Source organism: Chrysochloris asiatica, unplaced genomic scaffold (assembly GCF_000296735.1).
Source record: "Chrysochloris asiatica unplaced genomic scaffold, ChrAsi1.0 scaffold00126, whole genome shotgun sequence".
Taxonomy (NCBI): Eukaryota; Metazoa; Chordata; class Mammalia; order Afrosoricida; family Chrysochloridae; genus Chrysochloris; species Chrysochloris asiatica.
This window is the reverse complement of record NW_006408644.1, coordinates 7,157,817-7,176,512: the sequence shown is the minus strand read 5'-3', so window position 1 is coordinate 7,176,512 and position 18,696 is coordinate 7,157,817. Positions and strand designations below refer to the sequence as shown.

Sequence of the window (18,696 nt, the reverse complement as noted above, 5' to 3'; positions counted from 1 at the left end):
TCTTAACAGAAGCAGTCTGCCTCATCTTTCTCCTTTGGAGCAGCTAGCTGGTGGATTTGAACTGACAATCTTTCGGTCAGCAGCCCAGTGCTTAACCCACTATGCCACCAAGGCCTCAAAAGCTTCCCTCTGTAGGCTGTTGCAATGTTTAATTAAATGAAAACTACAACAAAAAAACCTTTTTATTGTGAACTGGGTGAAGGTCATCATTTTTATTTTTAAAATGTCTAGAATAGTTCTTCTCTGTGTCTAATCTGAGTGTTTCTTATTGCAGTTTTATTCTTCCTTTTATAAGGTCTTTGCCCCTGCCCTGCACTCCCTGGAAATAATGAACAACTTCTAATGCTTACCTGCATACCATGTTGCTGTTACTGCTGGAGTTAGGAAGAGCAGCAGAGAGAATACTCCTTGAATTAGTTGACAGACCATCCTTGAAAGGAGGGGTTTAGGGAAGCAGGAATAGAGGTATGCGGACAAAGAAAAATGACTTCCAGTAATCAGCAGTGAACTTCCAAAAGTGAGGGGATGGGATCTTCAAGGAAGAAAAGAGATTTTTAAATTAATGAAAATCTGTTATAATCATTCCACCTCCCAACCCCCAAGACATTTTAGAATAACAAGACTCTGTTTATTTATATATGGTCTCTTTCCTCTCAGGACTTAAGACAATCAGTCTTCACCTGACCTTGGTGATATCAGATGTGAAAGTTCCAAGGCCTAAGTTATAGGGAAGGATACTGAGGTACCAAGACCAGGAAGAATTTGGATTCTGGAATGACATAAATCTCTGGATCTGAATCCAATTCTTTCACATATTAACTATAGGAACTTGGAAAGATTCCTTAACTTATCTGAACCTTAGTTTCCTCATCTACAAAATTGGAATCATAATATATTCTCTACCTCATAGAACAGATTATTGCCTGGCACATAGAGTAGCAATCAATATATTCAGATATACGAGGGGACTTCAAAAAGTTCATGGAAAAATTCCGTTTTCAATCCATTTTTTCATGAACTTTTTGAAGCCCCTTTGTGTGTGTGTGTGTGTGTGTGTGTATGTGTATACTGGATTGTCAACTTCAAATTGGACAGAATTAGATGTTTCCTTTCTCTAGTCTCTCAGGCAGCAACAGTTCTTAGTTTTGAATTTTGAGTTTTGAGGATTAGTGGTTTAGTGGTGGCTTCTGGTTTTCAAGTCCAACCTTCCAGTATTACACTGCTGAGTCTGTACGAAGCCAGCGAGATTAGAGAAGATCTAACTGAGATACATGCAGAAAGGGTGAATAAGCTCCAATTGCCCTCTCACTTCCTTTTCTGCCCTCACTCTAATGGGTTGAGTTTTGAGGTTTCCAGTGGGTGCATATTTAGTAAATGATTGTATTAAACTTGCTGCCCATTGGGATAAACCAGCCTCTGGTTGCATCTGCAAGCACCCATTTACCCACATGCTTTCAATGAAATGCTATGCTTAGGGGAGACACAAAAAAATGACAGATTCTTGCTAGAGTCCCTCAGGGACATACGACGTCCAAGAAGGAAAACATTCATATTTCCCAGTTCACTGCTGCTTGACTTCAGTTTTGTTTAGAGGGTGGTAAGGAAGCAGATTCCTGGTGTGGTCTTGTAGGATAAGCACTGGACTACAGACCACAAGGTCAGTGGATTAAACCCACCACCAGCTACTCCTAGGAAACCCTGTACAGGGTCTCTATAAATTGGAATCAACTCATCTGCACTCAAAAACAACAAGGAAGAATAACAGAGAAAAAGAGTGAGGACATGAGAGGAAAACAAAATAAATAAAAAGAGGTGAGAAGAAGCTAGGAAAGAAAAAAAAATCCCACAGAACTGAAAGAAACAGAAAGGGGACAGAAGGAGGAGAAAGAAGGGCTTAAAGAGAAACCCAGGAACAAAAACAGCTGGAGAACTAATCACTGACCACTCTCCCACATCCAGCCTCTCAATCCAGTTCCTTTGTTTAGGAGCAGGGGCTTCCTCTTTCAGACCCAGTACTCTGTGTCTGTGACCCTCCCCTGTTCACTTCCTTCCTAATCTCAGATTGAACACTTGATTCATCTCACCGTAGTCGTAGTCAACTATCCCTCCACTGTGGGCTGAGAAGGTAGTGAGCCCATAGTCTGCATCCAGGTTCCAGCACAAATGAAAAGCAGCTTGTGATCCATTTCATAAAAGAACTGTTCCCCCACTCCCTGCAATGAATAGTCATGCTACCCAAATTCAGAGTCTACTACCACCCTCTCTCTACTGAGGGAATATATTGTGGAGGGGTCTTACCCTCGACACTGTAAGTAACAGATCTTACCTGTCTTAATTGGGGGTTGTGTGCTCTCCTTCTATATCCTTTTTCTCCTTCTCTGCTCCTTTCATTGGTCAGAAGAAACTCCTACTTTAACATTCCTAGAACGAGTGGCTCCTGGTCTGTCCGGCCTCTGGGATTCTGTTAACACTGCCCAGATGTTAAGATGCCTCTATCTGCCAAAAATTTCCTTAAAGCTATACTATCCCTAAAGAGATAGCAGATCCTCCCTCAGAGGAGAGTCTTAGAGAGATGTCGGAGAAGGAGCATAGGGATTAGAGGAATTCAGTTCTTCTGCTGCAGTGAATGGCACTGGCGCCAAGCCCATGAGTATAATAATGACTAACAGAGGCAGGCTGAAGGGCCTCCAGAGATCTGGGGCCCTGAAGAGCACTTCTTTTTATGACTCAGCATGACATCGGACTGCGTGAGAAGGAATTTCCCAAACTTCAAGATGAGGAGAAAAGTGTATCTGACTGACATTCCTGGATATTTTTCTCTCCAGTAGTTCCTCAGTGCTCTCTAATTCCTAGCTGTCTTGCCATCCATATGGTACAGGGTTAGACACACTTTGAAATCCTCTCACTGATGACCTAACTTATTTGGACTTCAGTTTCTGGTAAGTATCTGTAATTTATAAAAGAATACCATGAATTTCTTGCCTGAAGAGTCAAGACTGATTTCTTACAATAAGAATGAAGAGAAAGCAGGTCTAGAGAGGCTTTAGTAGGAGGAGGTCTGGACGACATGTATATTGCAAGGTTATAACCATCACTAAACTGTTTTCCAGTGGCTTCTGATGGAGGGATAAGTTTCTATTCTTTACTTTAGTATCAAGTAATGAGTTTATTCTACCATAGCACAAGCCAACTCCTTACATTCTCTTTCCCCTCAGAGATGATATTTCCATCCCTTGAAAAATCAGAGGTTGTAAAAGGAAAAAAATAGTTTTCAGCTACTGTAGAAAGTTTCTGTCCTGTGGGTTCAAACAAATTGGTAACCCATTCTCAGTCATGAAGGGAAGAATTGTACTGATGATAATAAAAAGTTCAGTAGCAAGCCTGACTATGCTTCAATTCTAATCCATCAATCACAACTATGTATTGAATTTCTACTACGTCTTCAACAGTGTGATAGGCATATAAATTAGTAGACAAGATCCAGATTCTCTTCTTTCAGCACGTTTTTCAAGCATTTACTGTATCCAGGATGGAGCAGGTTTTAGTGAACAAGGCAGATAAAACTTCAGACATCCAAATCCCTAATTAATTCAACAAACATTTATTGTACTTCAGTTTTGTGCCACATACCATTCTGGGTACTTGAGAGGCACCAGTGACCAAAAATAGACAAAGCTCCTGTCCTCATGGTGTGGAAGAGACAGACATTCAACAAAAATGTGCTTAATTTCCAACAAGGAGGTTGGCAGAAAAATGATGAAATCAAGGGAAGACACAGGGAGGAGTGTAAGAGTTAAAGGGAATAGAGGTAAATACTGTTCTATACACAATCCTGCAGTAATGGTGGTCTACAGGTAGATACCAAAGTACTGGTGCGGCACTATAGGATAATGCATAGGACCAAGAGGTCAGTTTAAGCTGCAAGGTCGTCGGTTTAACTTCAATAGCTGCTTCTTGGAAACCCTATACAGGGTTGCTATGAGTCAGAACGAACTTGAAGGCACTTAACAACAACAATAACAGGTAGATATATGGATAGATACAAAGGCTGAATAGATGTGGGAGGGAGAGTTGGGAGTATACCCACAAATATATAAAGGCTCAATAGAGGATACATGGGTATTTATTTACCTTTGCTGCAAACGTATCCACGAATGTGTTGGCGCATGTTGTTTTTAAGGGTCCAACTCATAGCAACTCTGTGTAGGGTTTCCAAGGAGCGGCTGGTGGATTTGAACCTCTGATCTTTCAGTTAGCAGTCCAGTGTTTATCCTATAGCACCACAGGAGGCAAAATTATGAAAGTTTTATAGACATTACCAAACACCTGGAGGGAATGAGTTGCTGGGCATGGGGGCTCAGGACCACAGTCTCAGAGAATACCACGGTCAATTGGCATAACATTGTCCACAGATACAATGTTCTACAACTTACTCTGGTGAATAATGACTGGGGTCTTAAAAACTCGGAGCAGCCATCTAAGGTACAACTATTGGTCTCTCTCTGTCCAGAGGAAAGAAACACGATAGAAATTGAAGATACTTGGAAGCAATTAGTACAATGGACTAATGGAACACGTGAACATCAGTCACCACCACTCTGTGACCAGAGGACTTAGATGATGCCCAGCTACCACTACCAACTGCTCAGAAAGGGATCACATTAGAAGGTCCTGAATAAAGTGGGAGAAAATGTGGAACAAAACTCAAAATTGTAAAAAGACCAGACATACTGGTCAGAAAGAGACTGGAGGAACCTTTAGAATATGGCCCTTGATTAGCCTTCAAATCTGGAACTGAACTCACACTTGTGGCTCAATTTGCAGCCAAGCAATAGACAGGTATATAGGGGCAACAATAACACTAGTGAGGTAAGCACACTATAGAATGATCAACCATTTGAGATCAAAAGGACAGCATTTACCTATGGACAAAATTCAGAAGAATTGGGGAAGAAGAAGGAATGGAAACAGGAATCACAGGAGGAAGTGGGATAGGTGATATTCCATGGAGGAGACTGCAATCATTGAGATGAAACAAAGTGTATGATTTGTGGAATGTAAAACTGATGATCTGCTCTAGAAACCTTCACTCAACTCACAATTTAAAAAAACAACATTTAATTACCATTGTGTGTTTCTAGGGAACTAAACGAGTAGTAGTTACAAGTCAGGCTGCTAACCTCAAGGTCAACAGTTTGAAACTACCAGTCATTCCGCAGAAGAAAGATGAGGTTTTCTGCTCCTGTAAAGATTTACAGCCTCAGAAACCCTATGCAGGGGTCGCTATGAGTCGGAACCGACTCCACGGCACATAACCACCACCACTATCAAACCTTTATTGGCTAGAAGTCCTAGTGTGATGCTGTAGGATAAGCACTGGACTGCTAACTGCAAAGTTGGCAGTTCAAACCCACCCTTGTTCTTTGGAAACCCTATACAGGGTCACTGAGTTGGAACCATCTTAATGGCATTTAACCATACCATAAGCTAAAAAGTAGGGATACAGTGATGAACACAACATGTGGGATCTTTGATCTCATTCTGGATACACTTAATCTCCACGCCCCAGAAAGTTTATATATAGAAGGGGAGAAAAGGGGACGTACATGATTTGAAAATAGTTAAGATCATAAATAATAAAATTCCAAAAGCTATGATACAGACTGTGAAGACTTCAGGGGGAAAGCAGATAAGAGGATGGCATTTGAGAAAAGATGAGACTTGGTCAGCTTTCAGGAAATGACATCAACAAGAGCTCACTGTTATGTCAGAGGGGGGTGGGCTAACTGGCAAAGAAGCTTCCAGAAAGTGATAGGAAATAAGGATGAATAAACAGAAGAGGTCCAAATTATGGGACTTTTGACAATGAGATATAGGAATTCACAGATTATGTGTTAAAAATAGTTAATTAATTGTATGGTTTTTTTGTTTTTTTGTTTTTTTGGTGTGTGTGTGTGTGTGAGTGAAAAAGAGAGACAGAGGTGGCGCTGGTGCGCTATTGAGTTGGGTCCAACTCATAGTGACTGTGTATAGGGTTGTAACTCTTTAAGGGAACAGAAATCTTCATTCTTCTCTAGTGGAGTGGCTGGTAAATTTGAAGTGCTGAACTTGAGATTAGCAGCCCAACTCGTAACCCACTACACTACCAGGACTTCTTAGAGAAAGAGGGGGAACAGAGCAGTGAGCAGCAGAATGCTAAAAATCCCTTCACTGTATCTTTTGTGGCAAAGAAACTAGTCTGAGCTCCTTAGTATAGCATAACACACTCTTCACAAGCAAACCCACCTATGTCTTCAGCCTAGTCTTAAGCACTGACCCCCTGGCTCCTCATTCTGGACACACTGAACTTCTTACATCTTTACTCTCCACTCTATTCCTTTACCTTCTCTCTTGGCCTGTTGAAACCACATCTATCTTTGCTGCTGTGAAACTTCCTCCCAGTCCACCCCACACAGCACTGGTTTACTTTACCTTCCTTTTCTCTCACAGCACTTTGTACATGCTTCAGTTATGAGACTTCTTGCACTTATGTAATTGTTCCTATTTCTGCTTCCAATGTAGTCCTGGTGTGGTGCTGTGGGTTAATGCACCAGACTGCAAAGCCGTTTGAACTGCAAGGTCGGTGGTTCAAGCTCACCAGCTGCTTCTTGGAAACCCTATACAGGGTCGCTATGGGTCGGAATTGACTCAACGGCACTTAACAACAACCAAAACTAGACTGAGTGCCTAGAAGGCAAGAACCTTGCTTGAGTCTACTTCATATCCCCAGAATTCAACACAGGGCCTAGCACTTAATAGCATAAGCAAGCTGCATAAGGCCTCAAGGCACACTAAGAGTTGGAAGAGAAACTCAGAAGAGTGGCAGAGAGGAGTTAAAGAGGAAAGTGAGGGGAGTGGTGGTGTATGAAAATCACAGAGAGATAAAAGTAAGGGAGGGCAAAAAAGTAAGGGAAGTAAGGGGAGAAGTTAGAGGAGAGGAGAAGCAGTCCTGTGAAGATCTGGGATGCGTAATATGAAAAGCTTCACTAAAAACAGGTGGGGCAAATTCAGCAAAATTCATTTCTGCACTACCTACAATGTATGGAAAACACTATGTTATACATTGTGGGGATACAAAATTAAATAAGATCTCTGTATGGTTTGGTTGGCAACAGATAGACACATGAAAATACAACATCCATACATACTGACTTTCCTGAAGCTTTTAAAATTCAGCTTCAATTTTTTAATATTCAATTTTAACACAATATGAAGCCTCAAGGCATTCAATAAGGACTCCCAGTGTGCGCTGTAGGATCAGCACTGGATTGCGAATCACAAGGTAGGCAGTTCAAACCCACCAGCTATTCCTTGGAAAATCCTACCTAAGTTTGCTATGAGTCAGAATTGACTCGATGGCACTTAACAACAACAGTCAATAAGATACTGTTTCATATGGAGATTGACTTGCCTAACAGATCTTAGTACCGCTTAACAAGATTAGACTAGAAACAGCTTTCTTGAAAAATGGACTGAGACAAACTGACATGAAATTGTGAATTTTTATAACATTCAAAAGTATTTCTCATTTCTATGTGTCCCAAACTGTGTGCTAGAACTTTTTAAAGAAGGGAGGATCAGGGTTGGAAAGGGAGGAAAGGATTCATGGAAGATCTGAAAGGAGTGAATGGGGAAACAAGCGAGTTAAAAAATAGACATGGAAGAGAAATTTCAGAGAAAAAATAATGGGAAGACAAAGAAGACAGCATGAATAAAAAAGATATTCCCATTCAGGAAGCTAATTTTAAAATTGTAGTTGTGAATTATCTGTGTAAAGGATGCTGGGGCAAACCTACTTACTTTCTAAATATTTCATATCTAGGAGGTGCTTTAAAATCTCATGCTAGATACTTTGCCAATGATAGTTGAAAGAATGCTAGAAAAGGGAATAAATATTTCATAAGTAGGAGGTGCTTTAAAATCTCATGATAGATACTTTACTGAAAACAGTTGAAAGAATGCTAGAAAAGGGGCTAGAAAATAAGAAATGGTGGGGTTGCAATGTGACTAAGAGACAAATGGTATTCTGAGTGTAATGGTTGATGTCTTTATACTAGTTCCTAAGATTGTTGTTGTTGTTATGTGCCGTGGAGTCTGTTCCGACTCATAGCGACCCTGTACAGGGTTTCCAAGGCTGTAAATCTTTACGGGAGCAGAAAGCCTCATCTTTCTCCCGCGGAACAGCTGGTAGTTTCGAACTGCTGACCTTGCGGCCTGCAGCCCGATTCAGTTCCTAAGATAGAGAGTAGTAATATTCTAAGATATTATCCAGCAGCTTGCTTTTATTTTTCTGTTTTATATGATACTAGGATGACCTGGACATTTAATTTTTTATTTAACTTAAGTTATCAAACCTTGAGTAACTGCTATGTGGTTGCACTCAGAGAGCAATTATGACCAATATGCTCAATAGGGATTGGCTGAGCCCTGACTATGAGCTCATCAGTAGGGCATTATGTCTTAGATGACTTGGGAGAGTATAAAAGGGAGCACAGGAGCCCTGCTACTCAACCTCTTCAGTAGTTTAACATCTAGATGTTAGGATGTAAAGCAGTCAAGTAGAAATGCACAGCAGGTACTGTAATTGTCTAAGGGTTTGAGTAATACATGGTCTGGAAGAGGTGTCTGGATGAGTAAATGCATGGCTACAAAGAGGTGCTTGGGTGAGAAGAATTTGGGGTTGAGTTGGACTGTAAGGGGCAGGAATTTTTAGTAGTTGGAGGGTACGTAGGGAGTTAGGGATACATCCTTGCTTATTGGAGAGTTTGTCTGGCCTGTTGAACAGAAAACTCATGTGGGCAAAGTAGTAGAAAATAAGTTGAGATTGTATTGAGTTTTATTCTTACCTTCTCTCCAATAGTCCAGGCACCTAGGAGGCCGGCCTCCCTGCCTGTCCTAGACTAATTCCACTTTTAATTTCTCCCTCTAATCACAAAATTACATGTTGATGATTAAAATTGGGGGGGGGGGAGGAAAATGCCTTATTATTATTGTTTATTGTTTTACATTTAAGCATTTAGTAGGAATGTTAGCCCTTTATTAACTTCCTGCCACCTTCAAAAGTAAGTTTGAAATGTTTCTTTGGCATGTGTTAAGTAGCAGTAGTACCTAAGGAGACCAGAAAGAAAATTGAACTGTTGGCCTTGTTGGGCATATGCAGGATTGCTTTGTATGTGATTAGAAAAAAGGTAACAAACTACAAATGTAAGGCAGAATGGGGGAAACCGTGGAAGTCTTTGCTTTGGAAGATCCAAAGAGTCTTTGTTCATGGTTAAAAGTTTGAGTACAGTAGTTTTTGCTTGGATTATTCCCAAGTGAGGCAGCTATTTGTATAATAGCAGCCATGTCTCATCAGAGTAGGCCCAGCTTTCCAATGAGAGAAACTGAAGTTGGCCGGGCTTAGCTCTAGGCAATTTACTTAGCTATTGAACCAGTATCTTCATCTGCAAAATGAGTGACCTCATAATAGGACTTTTGTGATGTATGTATGAGGTAACATGTATTAGTACATGGTAAATGTCAGTGTTACAATTATTACTTTAAAGAATAAATTTATCTTATGGCTTGGGGAAACACTTTTTAAATTGATTAAAATGGGATTAGATGCCTTATTGGTCTGGGTTTGGATCCATACCAAGGCCTAGGTTTGGTGGCATGATGGGGAAGGGGGGTGTAGCAAGGTTGGAGGCAGTGGTGTCAGGTGTTGTGGTCATAGGAATATTCATTTCCATGTCAGCCTTTCATTAAATTTGGCACTTTCTGTGACTCAAACAAAGCAGCGTTGTGACTGGCAGAGGAAGGGAGCAGAGGAAAACCAACACATTCTTGGAAATAAGATGTGACTTTTGCTTTAGTTTTTTCTTTAGCTGCAGAAATGTTTCTTTGCTCTTGGTCTTACAACAAAAAGCCCTTCCAGCACAGGGTACAAATCTAAGCATCCGAGGAAATTTCCATTAAGATGACAAGGAGTTAGAAAGACTGTCCTTAGTAATTGTTTGTTTTTTAGTACTAGGACTTCTCAGATAAGGTCACTTAACCTAGGTAGAAAGCTTTCATGTGCCTAGCCTCCCTCAACCACATCCCCTATAACTATGGCCTATGCAGTATTTAAATGTTGAATGTCTGCTATATTTCCTGATGACTTTCTCTCAGTGTTTATAGGAGTTTTATAGGTTTATAGGTATGTCATTTAGCTATTCTGTTTATGTGTTAGGACTTTCTGATTTTAGGATACAGTTTTAGTATAAAGCCTGCATAATGCAGTATAATGCATTCTCTAATAGTTGCGTTGGAACTAGAGTTCTGGAATGCTGTTATAGGAACTAGTCCTAGGTCAATATTACAAGCACAGAGAAGCTCTGTGACCAAGTCAATGGAACTTTCCTATTTTCTGGTTCTGTGGTATATGTTTAAAGCAAGGTTTCAAGCAAAATAGTTTGAGTATATCCACATCTCCTCTACCAAAGCAGGACATTTTGCGATAGCATTACAGTAAATGCCCGGTTGTGACATTAAGCTGTGTCAATAATGGAATTGGATAGGGAACTGTCTTCTAGTCCAATCCCTCTAAAAATAATACACACCCAACTTTGGGATCCTTTCAATAAGTGATGATTTGTTATGTGCCGTCGAGTTCGTTCCGACTCATAGCGATTCTGTATAGGGTATCCGAGGAGCCGCTGGTGGGTTTGAACTGCCAACTTTTCGGTTAGTAGTTCAGTGCTTATCCTACAGCACCATATCTGGCTTCCCACAATTCATTCATTCTTATATTTATTCTTCATTTAAGGGGGAAAAAAATCAGCCAAATCTCACGAGATAATTTCACTTTTCTTTTCAGTGTTTGTCTGAACACATGTGTCTGTACCTATTGATTTGTCATCTGCTTTTTTTCCCCCTTTGGAAGTAGATTTCTTGTGGTTATTTTCCTATATTATAAAATATTCATAGGTCACTTTTAATCTTTTCCTTTCCTTCCCTCTAGGGCACCCGCGGATGGCGCTGCTGGTGATAGAAACTATATGAAGTTATAAGGGCAGGGGAGTGTGGCGGGCGGGAAAGATTCTGAGAGCAAGAACAAGAATGCTCCACTTGAAGACCTATGAAATTTCCAACACCACCTTTGTATATCCTTTTCAGTAAGCTTCTGCAGGGGGCGCTCGACAATGGTCGCCCCTTTCCGGACAGCCTCCAGGACTTTGCCCTCTAGAAAATTGCAGTGTTTCCGGCTCTTCTCAGTTGTAGGCGCTCGTACTGTTTCGGCAGTTTCCGGAGCGACTCGGGGGTCTCCGCGTCTTGCTGGCTCTGTTCTGATCGCCTGGCGCGGTGGTGCGGGGTCTTAGGCGAGTCATGGCGTCCCCTTCTCGGAGATTGCAGACGAAACCAGTCATTACTTGTTTCAAGAGCGTCCTCCTGATTTACACTTTCATCTTCTGGGTGAGAAACAGCGTCGCCCGGGACGCCAGGGGGTTTCCTGGGCTTGGGTGGGAGGTGGGACCTCGAGCAGTGGGAGCCGAGGCTCAGGTCGTGAGTGGGGAGGGAGGCACGGCCGCAGCCCCTGGGACCTCGGCCCTAGTGACGAGTTGCTGGAGCCCAAGCTCGGCTAGAGAGGTTTGGGGTGCGGGACGACGGCAGCCGGCAGCCTGGGATGGGACTCAGATATGCCTGGCGTGCAAATTCCTTGCAAAGGGCCGAGGAAGGGAAGCACGGAAAGGGTGTTTCCGAACCTTTGGAGAAGGTTGTCTTGCCCGACCCCAGTGAGGGCTTGCTCGCTTAATAGTCTCTTTCTTTTCACTGCTTCATATAAGAGGGGAATTTTGCGCAGGTAAGTATGGTATCGCTCTGCTTCTGCCAGTCTGCCCTCTGGCTGGCTTTTGTGTACCATCCCTTTGTACCCAAGGCTGCAAGTGGGGGAGGGGAGAGTTTCTGGAACTCACTTTTTCCCCCTACAGGAAGGTTTTCTTATGAGAATCTTGATCCTTAGGGCAAATATGCCATGGCTTTGTGGTTTACACACACACAACCCGATGAAGTTTAAGAATTGCGATGACGTTTAAGAATTATGATGTCTTGTGTAGTTGTCCTCTGATTTTGTCCTGGCTATGGTTGCCTAATAATCTAGTGTAGATTTATTGCTGCCGGTCCTTGTGTGCACTTCCCCTTCTTATCCAGTTCCATCCTCCCCGCCTCCCCCCACTTGCGGTCACCAGACTGCTCAATTCTCACACCTATTGTGTCTTAAATACCTAGTGGTTTGTGGTTTGAAGATGCTGAGGCGTACAATAAATAACTGTTTTTATTCTCTGATTTCCCACATAGATCACTGGTGTTATCCTTCTTGCCGTTGGTATTTGGGGCAAGGTGAGCCTGGAGAATTATTTTTCTCTTTTAAATGAGAAGGCCACCAATGTGCCCTTCGTGCTCATTGGCACTGGCACTGTCATTATTCTCTTGGGTACCTTTGGCTGTTTTGCTACCTGCCAAGCTTCTGCCTGGATGCTAAAACTGGTGAGTCCTTAGAATTGATTTAGGAAAGTTGTGTGTTGTAGGCTTTGTTCTCTTGGAACGGGTCCTGACCCTTTACAATGTTATCTGTTCCTTATGAAAACATAACCAAGTAACCGTTTAGCAGCTGATTCCCTCATTCAAAGTGAACATTTTATTCATTGTGTTTTCCCAGCTCTCAAAAAATAAGCTGACTCCTTTTGCAGCTCTGATATATCTTATTTATGCTAACTTGGATTTTTTTTTTTTTATCTCTTAGTATGCAATGTTTCTGACTCTAATTTTTTTGGTCGAACTGGTTGCTGCCATCGTTGGATTTGTTTTTAGACATGAAGTAAGTCTGAATTTGGGAAACTTAATATGTTATATTGACTTAAGCCGTATTTAAAACATTTTTCAACTTAGAATTCAAGAGTTCCACCCTGGGGTGCGGTGGTGGTGGGGAGGGGGGATACAGCAGTACACACTAGCACTTGAATAATGTTACCATAGCTCTTTGAACTTGGTCCGTTGATCAGATGGTGTTTTCTTCCACCCAGAAACCAAAAGAACTTTCTAAAACCTTTGTTTAATGGTACTGTTTCTTTGCTATAGATTAAGAACAACTTTAAGAGTAATTATGAGAAGGCTCTGAAACAATATAACACTACAGGAGATTATAGAAGTGATGCGGTAGACAGGATCCAAAATAAAGTAAGTGGTTAATACTTGGTGGCTTCTTAAAAGGGAAACACATTCCCTATTCCCTCAGGAGAATATTCTTGTGTGACTGCTAGTGTTGATGTTGTTTAGTACTGTTGAGTCATTTCTGACTCAGAACAACCCTGTATAGGGTTTCTGAGGAGCAGCTGGTGGGTTTGAACTGCTAACTTTGCAGTTAGCAGTTCAGTGCTTATCTTCAGTGCTGCACCAGGACTCCATTAGTGCTGATGGGACCTTTCTAATTGAGGACAGCCATTTTAACATAATAGATCAGGTTAAATGTTATAGTTACAAAGTAGTAATATGTTCTATAAGTGTTTTTGTTGGATTTTTCAGTTGCATTGTTGCGGTGTCACCAAATATACAGATTGGGAAGATACTAGTTATTACTCAGAACAAGGATATCCTAAGAGCTGTTGTAAAACTGAATGTACTCCAAACAAAGATGCAAGTAAAGTAAACCATGAAGTAAGGAACTTTTTTAAAAAAAACTTTTTCATTAAGAATACTTGAGTAGTTAAATACAGAGTTTCAATCAACTAGCAATGTTTTTAATGCATAATGCAAGAAGTGGAAATGGTTGGGAATAGCATTCTGTGCCTTTTTAAGGAAAATGCATTATAGATTTCAATAAAACAAAGCCCATCATCTTTCTGCAGAGGTATCTGATTAAAATATTTATTTACAAGAGCATAAATTGCTTGTGTTGTGCTTAATGTTTGTTTTCCTTCCTTTTAGGGTTGCTTTATAAAGGTAATGACCATTATAGAGTCAGAAATGGGAGTTGTTGCAGGAATTTCATTTGGAGTTGCTTGCTTCCAGGTAAGTCCTTGGAGTGGCTTAGAAAATGCTTTGTCCCTTTTAGCAGAAAGCTACAAGGCTTCCACTCCTAGGCTTAAACAAAGTCATTTTTTTTGGTCCAACCAAAAAAAAAAATAAATAAAAGTGTTTGTTGACCTATGTAACTGATTCTGGAAGTCTGGTCTTAGTAAGTTTCTAAAATATCATGGCATGTCTCTAGATCTGTATTGGTTAATAGCCACTAGCCACCTTTGAAAGTTTGCAAATTAAGTAATTCATTTCCTCAGTTCTAGCCACATTTCAAGTGTTCAGTAACCGTATGTAGTCGACTAGTGGCTACTGTATTGGACAACATAGGTAGTATCTTCCAAGAAAATCTATCCTTATAAGAATAAGTTTCTTTAAAACTTTTACCTCTGAATTTTCCTTGAGTGATTTTTGGCAATGACAACAGTAGTAAAACATCATTTATATTTGTTGTTGTTGTTAAGTGCCGTCGAGTCAATTCCGACCCATAGCAACCCTGTATAGGGTGTCCAAGGAGCAGCTGGTGAGTTTGCACCGCTGACCTTGCAGTTCAAATGGCTTTGCATTCTGGTGCATTAACCCACAGTGTCACGCTAGGACTCCCCATTTATTGTATTTACTGTGGAGGAAATATATTCTGACAACTTTAATTGTGCTCATTTTATTTCTAGTTGATTGGAATCTTTCTCGCCTACTGCCTTTCTCGCGCCATAACAAATAACCAGTATGAGATAGTGTAACCAGCATATGTGCAGGCTTACTCTCCAACTCTAAGGTGAGTTCATTTTGTTTGCTTCTCAGCTCAGTTAGTGTTTGATTTGAGCTTTGCCTGTGAAGGCCCTGTCCAGCAATGTATTCAAATCTTATTAGTGTTCTGTCAGTCCTGCATGCCTAAGTACAAGACATGACAAACACACACACACACAATTTTTTCAGCTACAGCTTGTCTGTGTATGAACTTCTCCATTTATGCAATAGAACATCCAGACTAGCCTAAAGCTCATAAAGGATACCATATTGATATTTTCCCTATTCTTTTGCCTAGTTATCATTTAGGAATACTGGCAAATAATTTTTTTTCTTTAGTTTTAGATCTTTTGATGTCAACCCTTCATGAAAGAAATATAAAATTGCCTGGATGGAAGACCACTGACGCCACCCAATAGTCTGAAAACCTGATGTAACTACTTAGCGCATTAGACTCAATTCAATCAAGCTATTTGCCCGTTAGACTGATTCAATCATGACATTTGTTCCATATGTTCTAAGTCCACCTACTGTCCCACTCACTTTAGATCTTTGAAGCACCCTGTATCACCCTGAAACACTGGAAGAGCTAGTAAATTGTAAATGAAATACTGTGTTCCTCTTGACTTTTATTTTTCTTACTGTGGCGTCTTTGAAAGCACTATGAATGTGCTGGAGTCCTGGTGTGGTGCTGTAGGATAAGCACTGGACCGCAAGGCTGATTTGAATCACAAGGTGGTAGTTCAAACCCACCAGCAGTCTCTAGGAAACCCTACATAGGGTCACTATGAGTTGGAACTGACTTGACGGCACTTAACACCTTGCATGTGCTAATTTGATGTAGTGCTGTAAGATGGAATTGCACCCTCTGAATTCCCTACTGATGTTGGGTGATAGAAAATTGATGCCTTGCCAGCCAACATTTTCTGATTGTATAATTTGCATCAGCTTGAAATGCTATCATTAGTCTGTTCTGCTAATAGACATGTGTGTAATGTAATTGCTGTCAGTGCTTTGACATCCATAGTGTTACCAGGTAATGGTAATGCTGTCTGACCTAACACATCAGTTTAAGACGCTGCTTGTGTTCTGTGACACATCAGGTATCAGCACACTTACACTTGCCTTAGAATTAAGGTATTTGTACTGGTATATTTTCCCTACTTGAAGGTTTTTAGTGGTGCTATAGAATAAGCACTGGACTGCTAACTGCAAGGTTGGCAGTTTAAACCCACCAGCCTCTCCTTGGAAACTCTTTGCAGGGTCTCTGAGTCAGAATCAATTCAGTGGCGCTTAACAACAGTTATTACTTTACATGAGTTATTTCATGTTTGAATTACTGTTTTCTTTAGGAATTTCGTTAGTTTTAGCTGGTATCTTCTTATTGGGTTGATGTGATTTAATTGGCCAATTTTATAGTAGCTTAGTTTTGGTTTGTGCTCCTGATTAATAAAAATCTTTTACATAATAAATATGTATTGTTTTCTTAAATAATTGTGCTTATCTATTAGAAAATCTGGTATAGATGTTTTCCACTGAGAAAGGTACATTTCTACTTGGGATAGTTTTTTGCTTCACATATTTTCAACTTTGATTACTTCAAAGTTTTGGGGTTTTTTTGTAAATATATAGGTGAACCCTGGAGTCCTGATATGGCATTGTAGGTTGGTTTAAATCTACCAGCTGCTCCTTGGAAACTATCCAGAGTCTCAGTGAGTCAGAACTGATTCGATGGAACTTCATAGGTGAGCCTTGGTGTGGTGCTGTGGGATAAACACTGGACTGGTAACCACAAATCAAACCCACCAATCACTTGGAAACCCAGTACAGAGTTGCTATGAGTCAGAACCAGCTCAGTGGCATACAATATATAGGTAACAAAACATTTGCCATAGCAACAGTCTTCATGTATACAATTCTGTGATGTTTAACAATCACCCTTAACAGAAGCTCTGTCCACTAGCATTGTGCCTTTACTCCTTACCTCCTACCACCTTGGGGTACAATTTTTAGATATGAAAGGTAAAACCTTGACGTTTAAAAAATGTCCCAGTTTGCAAAATTTCCTGTGAAAGGGTACATTCTATGCTATGACATCTCATAGCCTTAGCAGTATGAACATTAGACTTAATTGTATGTTTTTATTAAGTGCCCTCCAGTTGGTTCTGACTCCTAGTGACCCTCTATAGGGTTTCTGAGGCTATAAATCATTACAGGAACAGAAAGCCTCATCTTTCTACCTTGGAGTGGCTGATGGACTCAAACCACCAACTTTGTGGTTAGCAGTCCAGTGCTTACCTTACAGAGCCACTTGTGTCCCTTGTATAGCTTGCATAAGTTGAATTTGCATGTATTTTGAATCATCAGGGAAAGAATTACTAGAGTTTCACATAAAGGGGAGAATTATTTTTTGGTTTAGATTTATACATCCATTAGTAGAATTATCTCTTATTGCCATACTGCATAGAAGTCCCTCATTAAAAAGGAAAACAAAAACTAGAAAAGATATGTAAAGTAGGTTTTAGTTTTTGGATGGCTAGTGCAGCCAGAGTGCTCCTTGGAGGCCAAGATGGCCAAACTTAGTCTCTCATACTTCAGACATATTGTCAGGAGGGACCAGTCGCTGGAGAAGGATATGTTTGGTAAGGTTGAGGGTCAAGAGAAAAAGAGGAAGACCTCCAATGAGATGGATTGGCCAAGTGGCAGCATCGATGGGCTCAAGCATGGCAGTAGTAGTGAGGTTGGCCCAGGATCGGGCAGTGTTTCATTCTGCTGTGCATAAGCTCACTATGAGTCGGTACCGACTCGATGGCACCTAACAACAAGTATACATGAGTAGCTAATGTGTGCATGAGCTGAGAATAATGAATACCAGTTATAATCAGGTGGTAAGAAAATTGCCAGGAGAGTTCCCATGTCCTTGTTAAGTACCATTGAGTCAGTTCCATCTCTTGGTGACCCTTTATAGGGTTTTTGAGGAGCAGCTGGTGGGTTTGAACTGATTGCCTTGTGGTTTGCAGTCCAGTGCTGATCCTACAGTGCCACACCATGAATCCTCACATATCCTTAGTAGGTTGCTAATAAGAATAGCTGGCTTAGGAGAAGGGATCTAGTGACCTAAGTCAAGCATAACTAACTTTTACCAGAAGCAGTAGGGCTGTGCAGTGTCATGAAGACACTCTATTATGTAACCAAGCACTAAGAGTGAAGGTAGAGTGTCTTCATGAAATGGCACAGCCCAGCTGCCTCTGGTGGGATAAAATTCCTTTGAAGTTTTGTCATAAACATCAAGTTAAAAAAGGAATGGTACATATAACTGGTATGTACTAAGGAGCTCTGGTAGCGTAGTGGTTACGAATTGGGCTGTGAACCACAAGTTCGAAACAACCAGGCGCTCCGCGGGAGAAAGATGAGGCTTTCTACTCCCGTAAAGATTTACACCCTCGGAAACCCTGTACAGGGTCGCTATGGGTCGGAACCGACTCGACGGCACTTAACAACAACAACAACTATTGTACACATGACTGGTATTGTAGTAGTTATGAGTTGGGCTGCTAACCTCAAGATAAGCAGTTCGAAACTACCAGCTGTTCTGCAAAAGAAAGATGAGGCTTTCTGCTCCTGTAAAGATTTACAGCCTCGGAAACCCTACAGAGGGTCACTAGGAGTCAGAACCAACTGGCGGGCACTTAATAAAAACATACAATTAAGTCTGATGTTCATAATGCTAAGGCTATGAGATGTAGCATAGAATGTACACTTTCACAGGAAATTTTGCAAACTGGAACAGGATTGCTACGAGTTGGAACTGACTCCATAGCACATAACCAACCAACCAACATATAACTACAATGTTTGTCCATTTAAATTGAAAGT

The 18,696-nt window shown here is 40.9% G+C and overlaps 2 protein-coding genes across 3 annotated transcripts in view; one reads left to right on the top strand and one right to left on the bottom strand.

Moving 5' to 3' along the window:
* SRPX2 (sushi-repeat containing protein, X-linked 2) overlaps positions 1–429 on the bottom strand; it is a 37,185-nt gene extending 36,756 nt beyond the window's left edge. The window contains exon 1 of the mRNA XM_006869092.1: positions 351–429. Within this exon, the coding sequence (XP_006869154.1) occupies positions 351–429 (79 nt within the window). The remainder of the gene's footprint in view (positions 1–350) is intronic.
* A 10,846-nt stretch (positions 430–11,275) lies between these two features.
* TSPAN6 (tetraspanin 6) lies at positions 11,276–14,849 on the top strand. 2 transcript variants are annotated; one of them, XM_006869091.1, is made up of 8 exons: positions 11,389–11,475; positions 12,358–12,376; positions 12,509–12,546; positions 12,803–12,877; positions 13,138–13,236; positions 13,582–13,713; positions 13,984–14,067; positions 14,745–14,813. In XM_006869091.1, the coding sequence occupies exons 1-8, from the start codon at positions 11,389–11,391 to the stop codon at positions 14,811–14,813; spliced, it is 603 nt and encodes a 200-aa protein (XP_006869153.1). The 2 variants fall into 2 exon arrangements, with proteins under 2 accessions (XP_006869152.1, XP_006869153.1); XM_006869090.1 differs by having other exon boundaries at positions 11,276–11,475; positions 12,358–12,546; positions 14,745–14,849.
* The last annotated feature ends 3,847 nt before the right edge of the window (positions 14,850–18,696 follow it).

Excerpts from the sequence above, each read along its gene's own strand:
- TSPAN6 (XM_006869090.1), top strand. The coding sequence starts at position 11,389 with ATGGCGTCCCCTTCTCGGAGATTGCAGACGAAACCAGTCATTACTTGT. Across the intron at positions 11,476-12,357 it reads TTTACACTTTCATCTTCTGG|ATCACTGGTGTTATCCTTCT; the intron begins GTGAGAAACAGC and ends TTTCCCACATAG. Across the intron at positions 14,068-14,744 it reads TTGGAGTTGCTTGCTTCCAG|TTGATTGGAATCTTTCTCGC; the intron begins GTAAGTCCTTGG and ends TTTTATTTCTAG.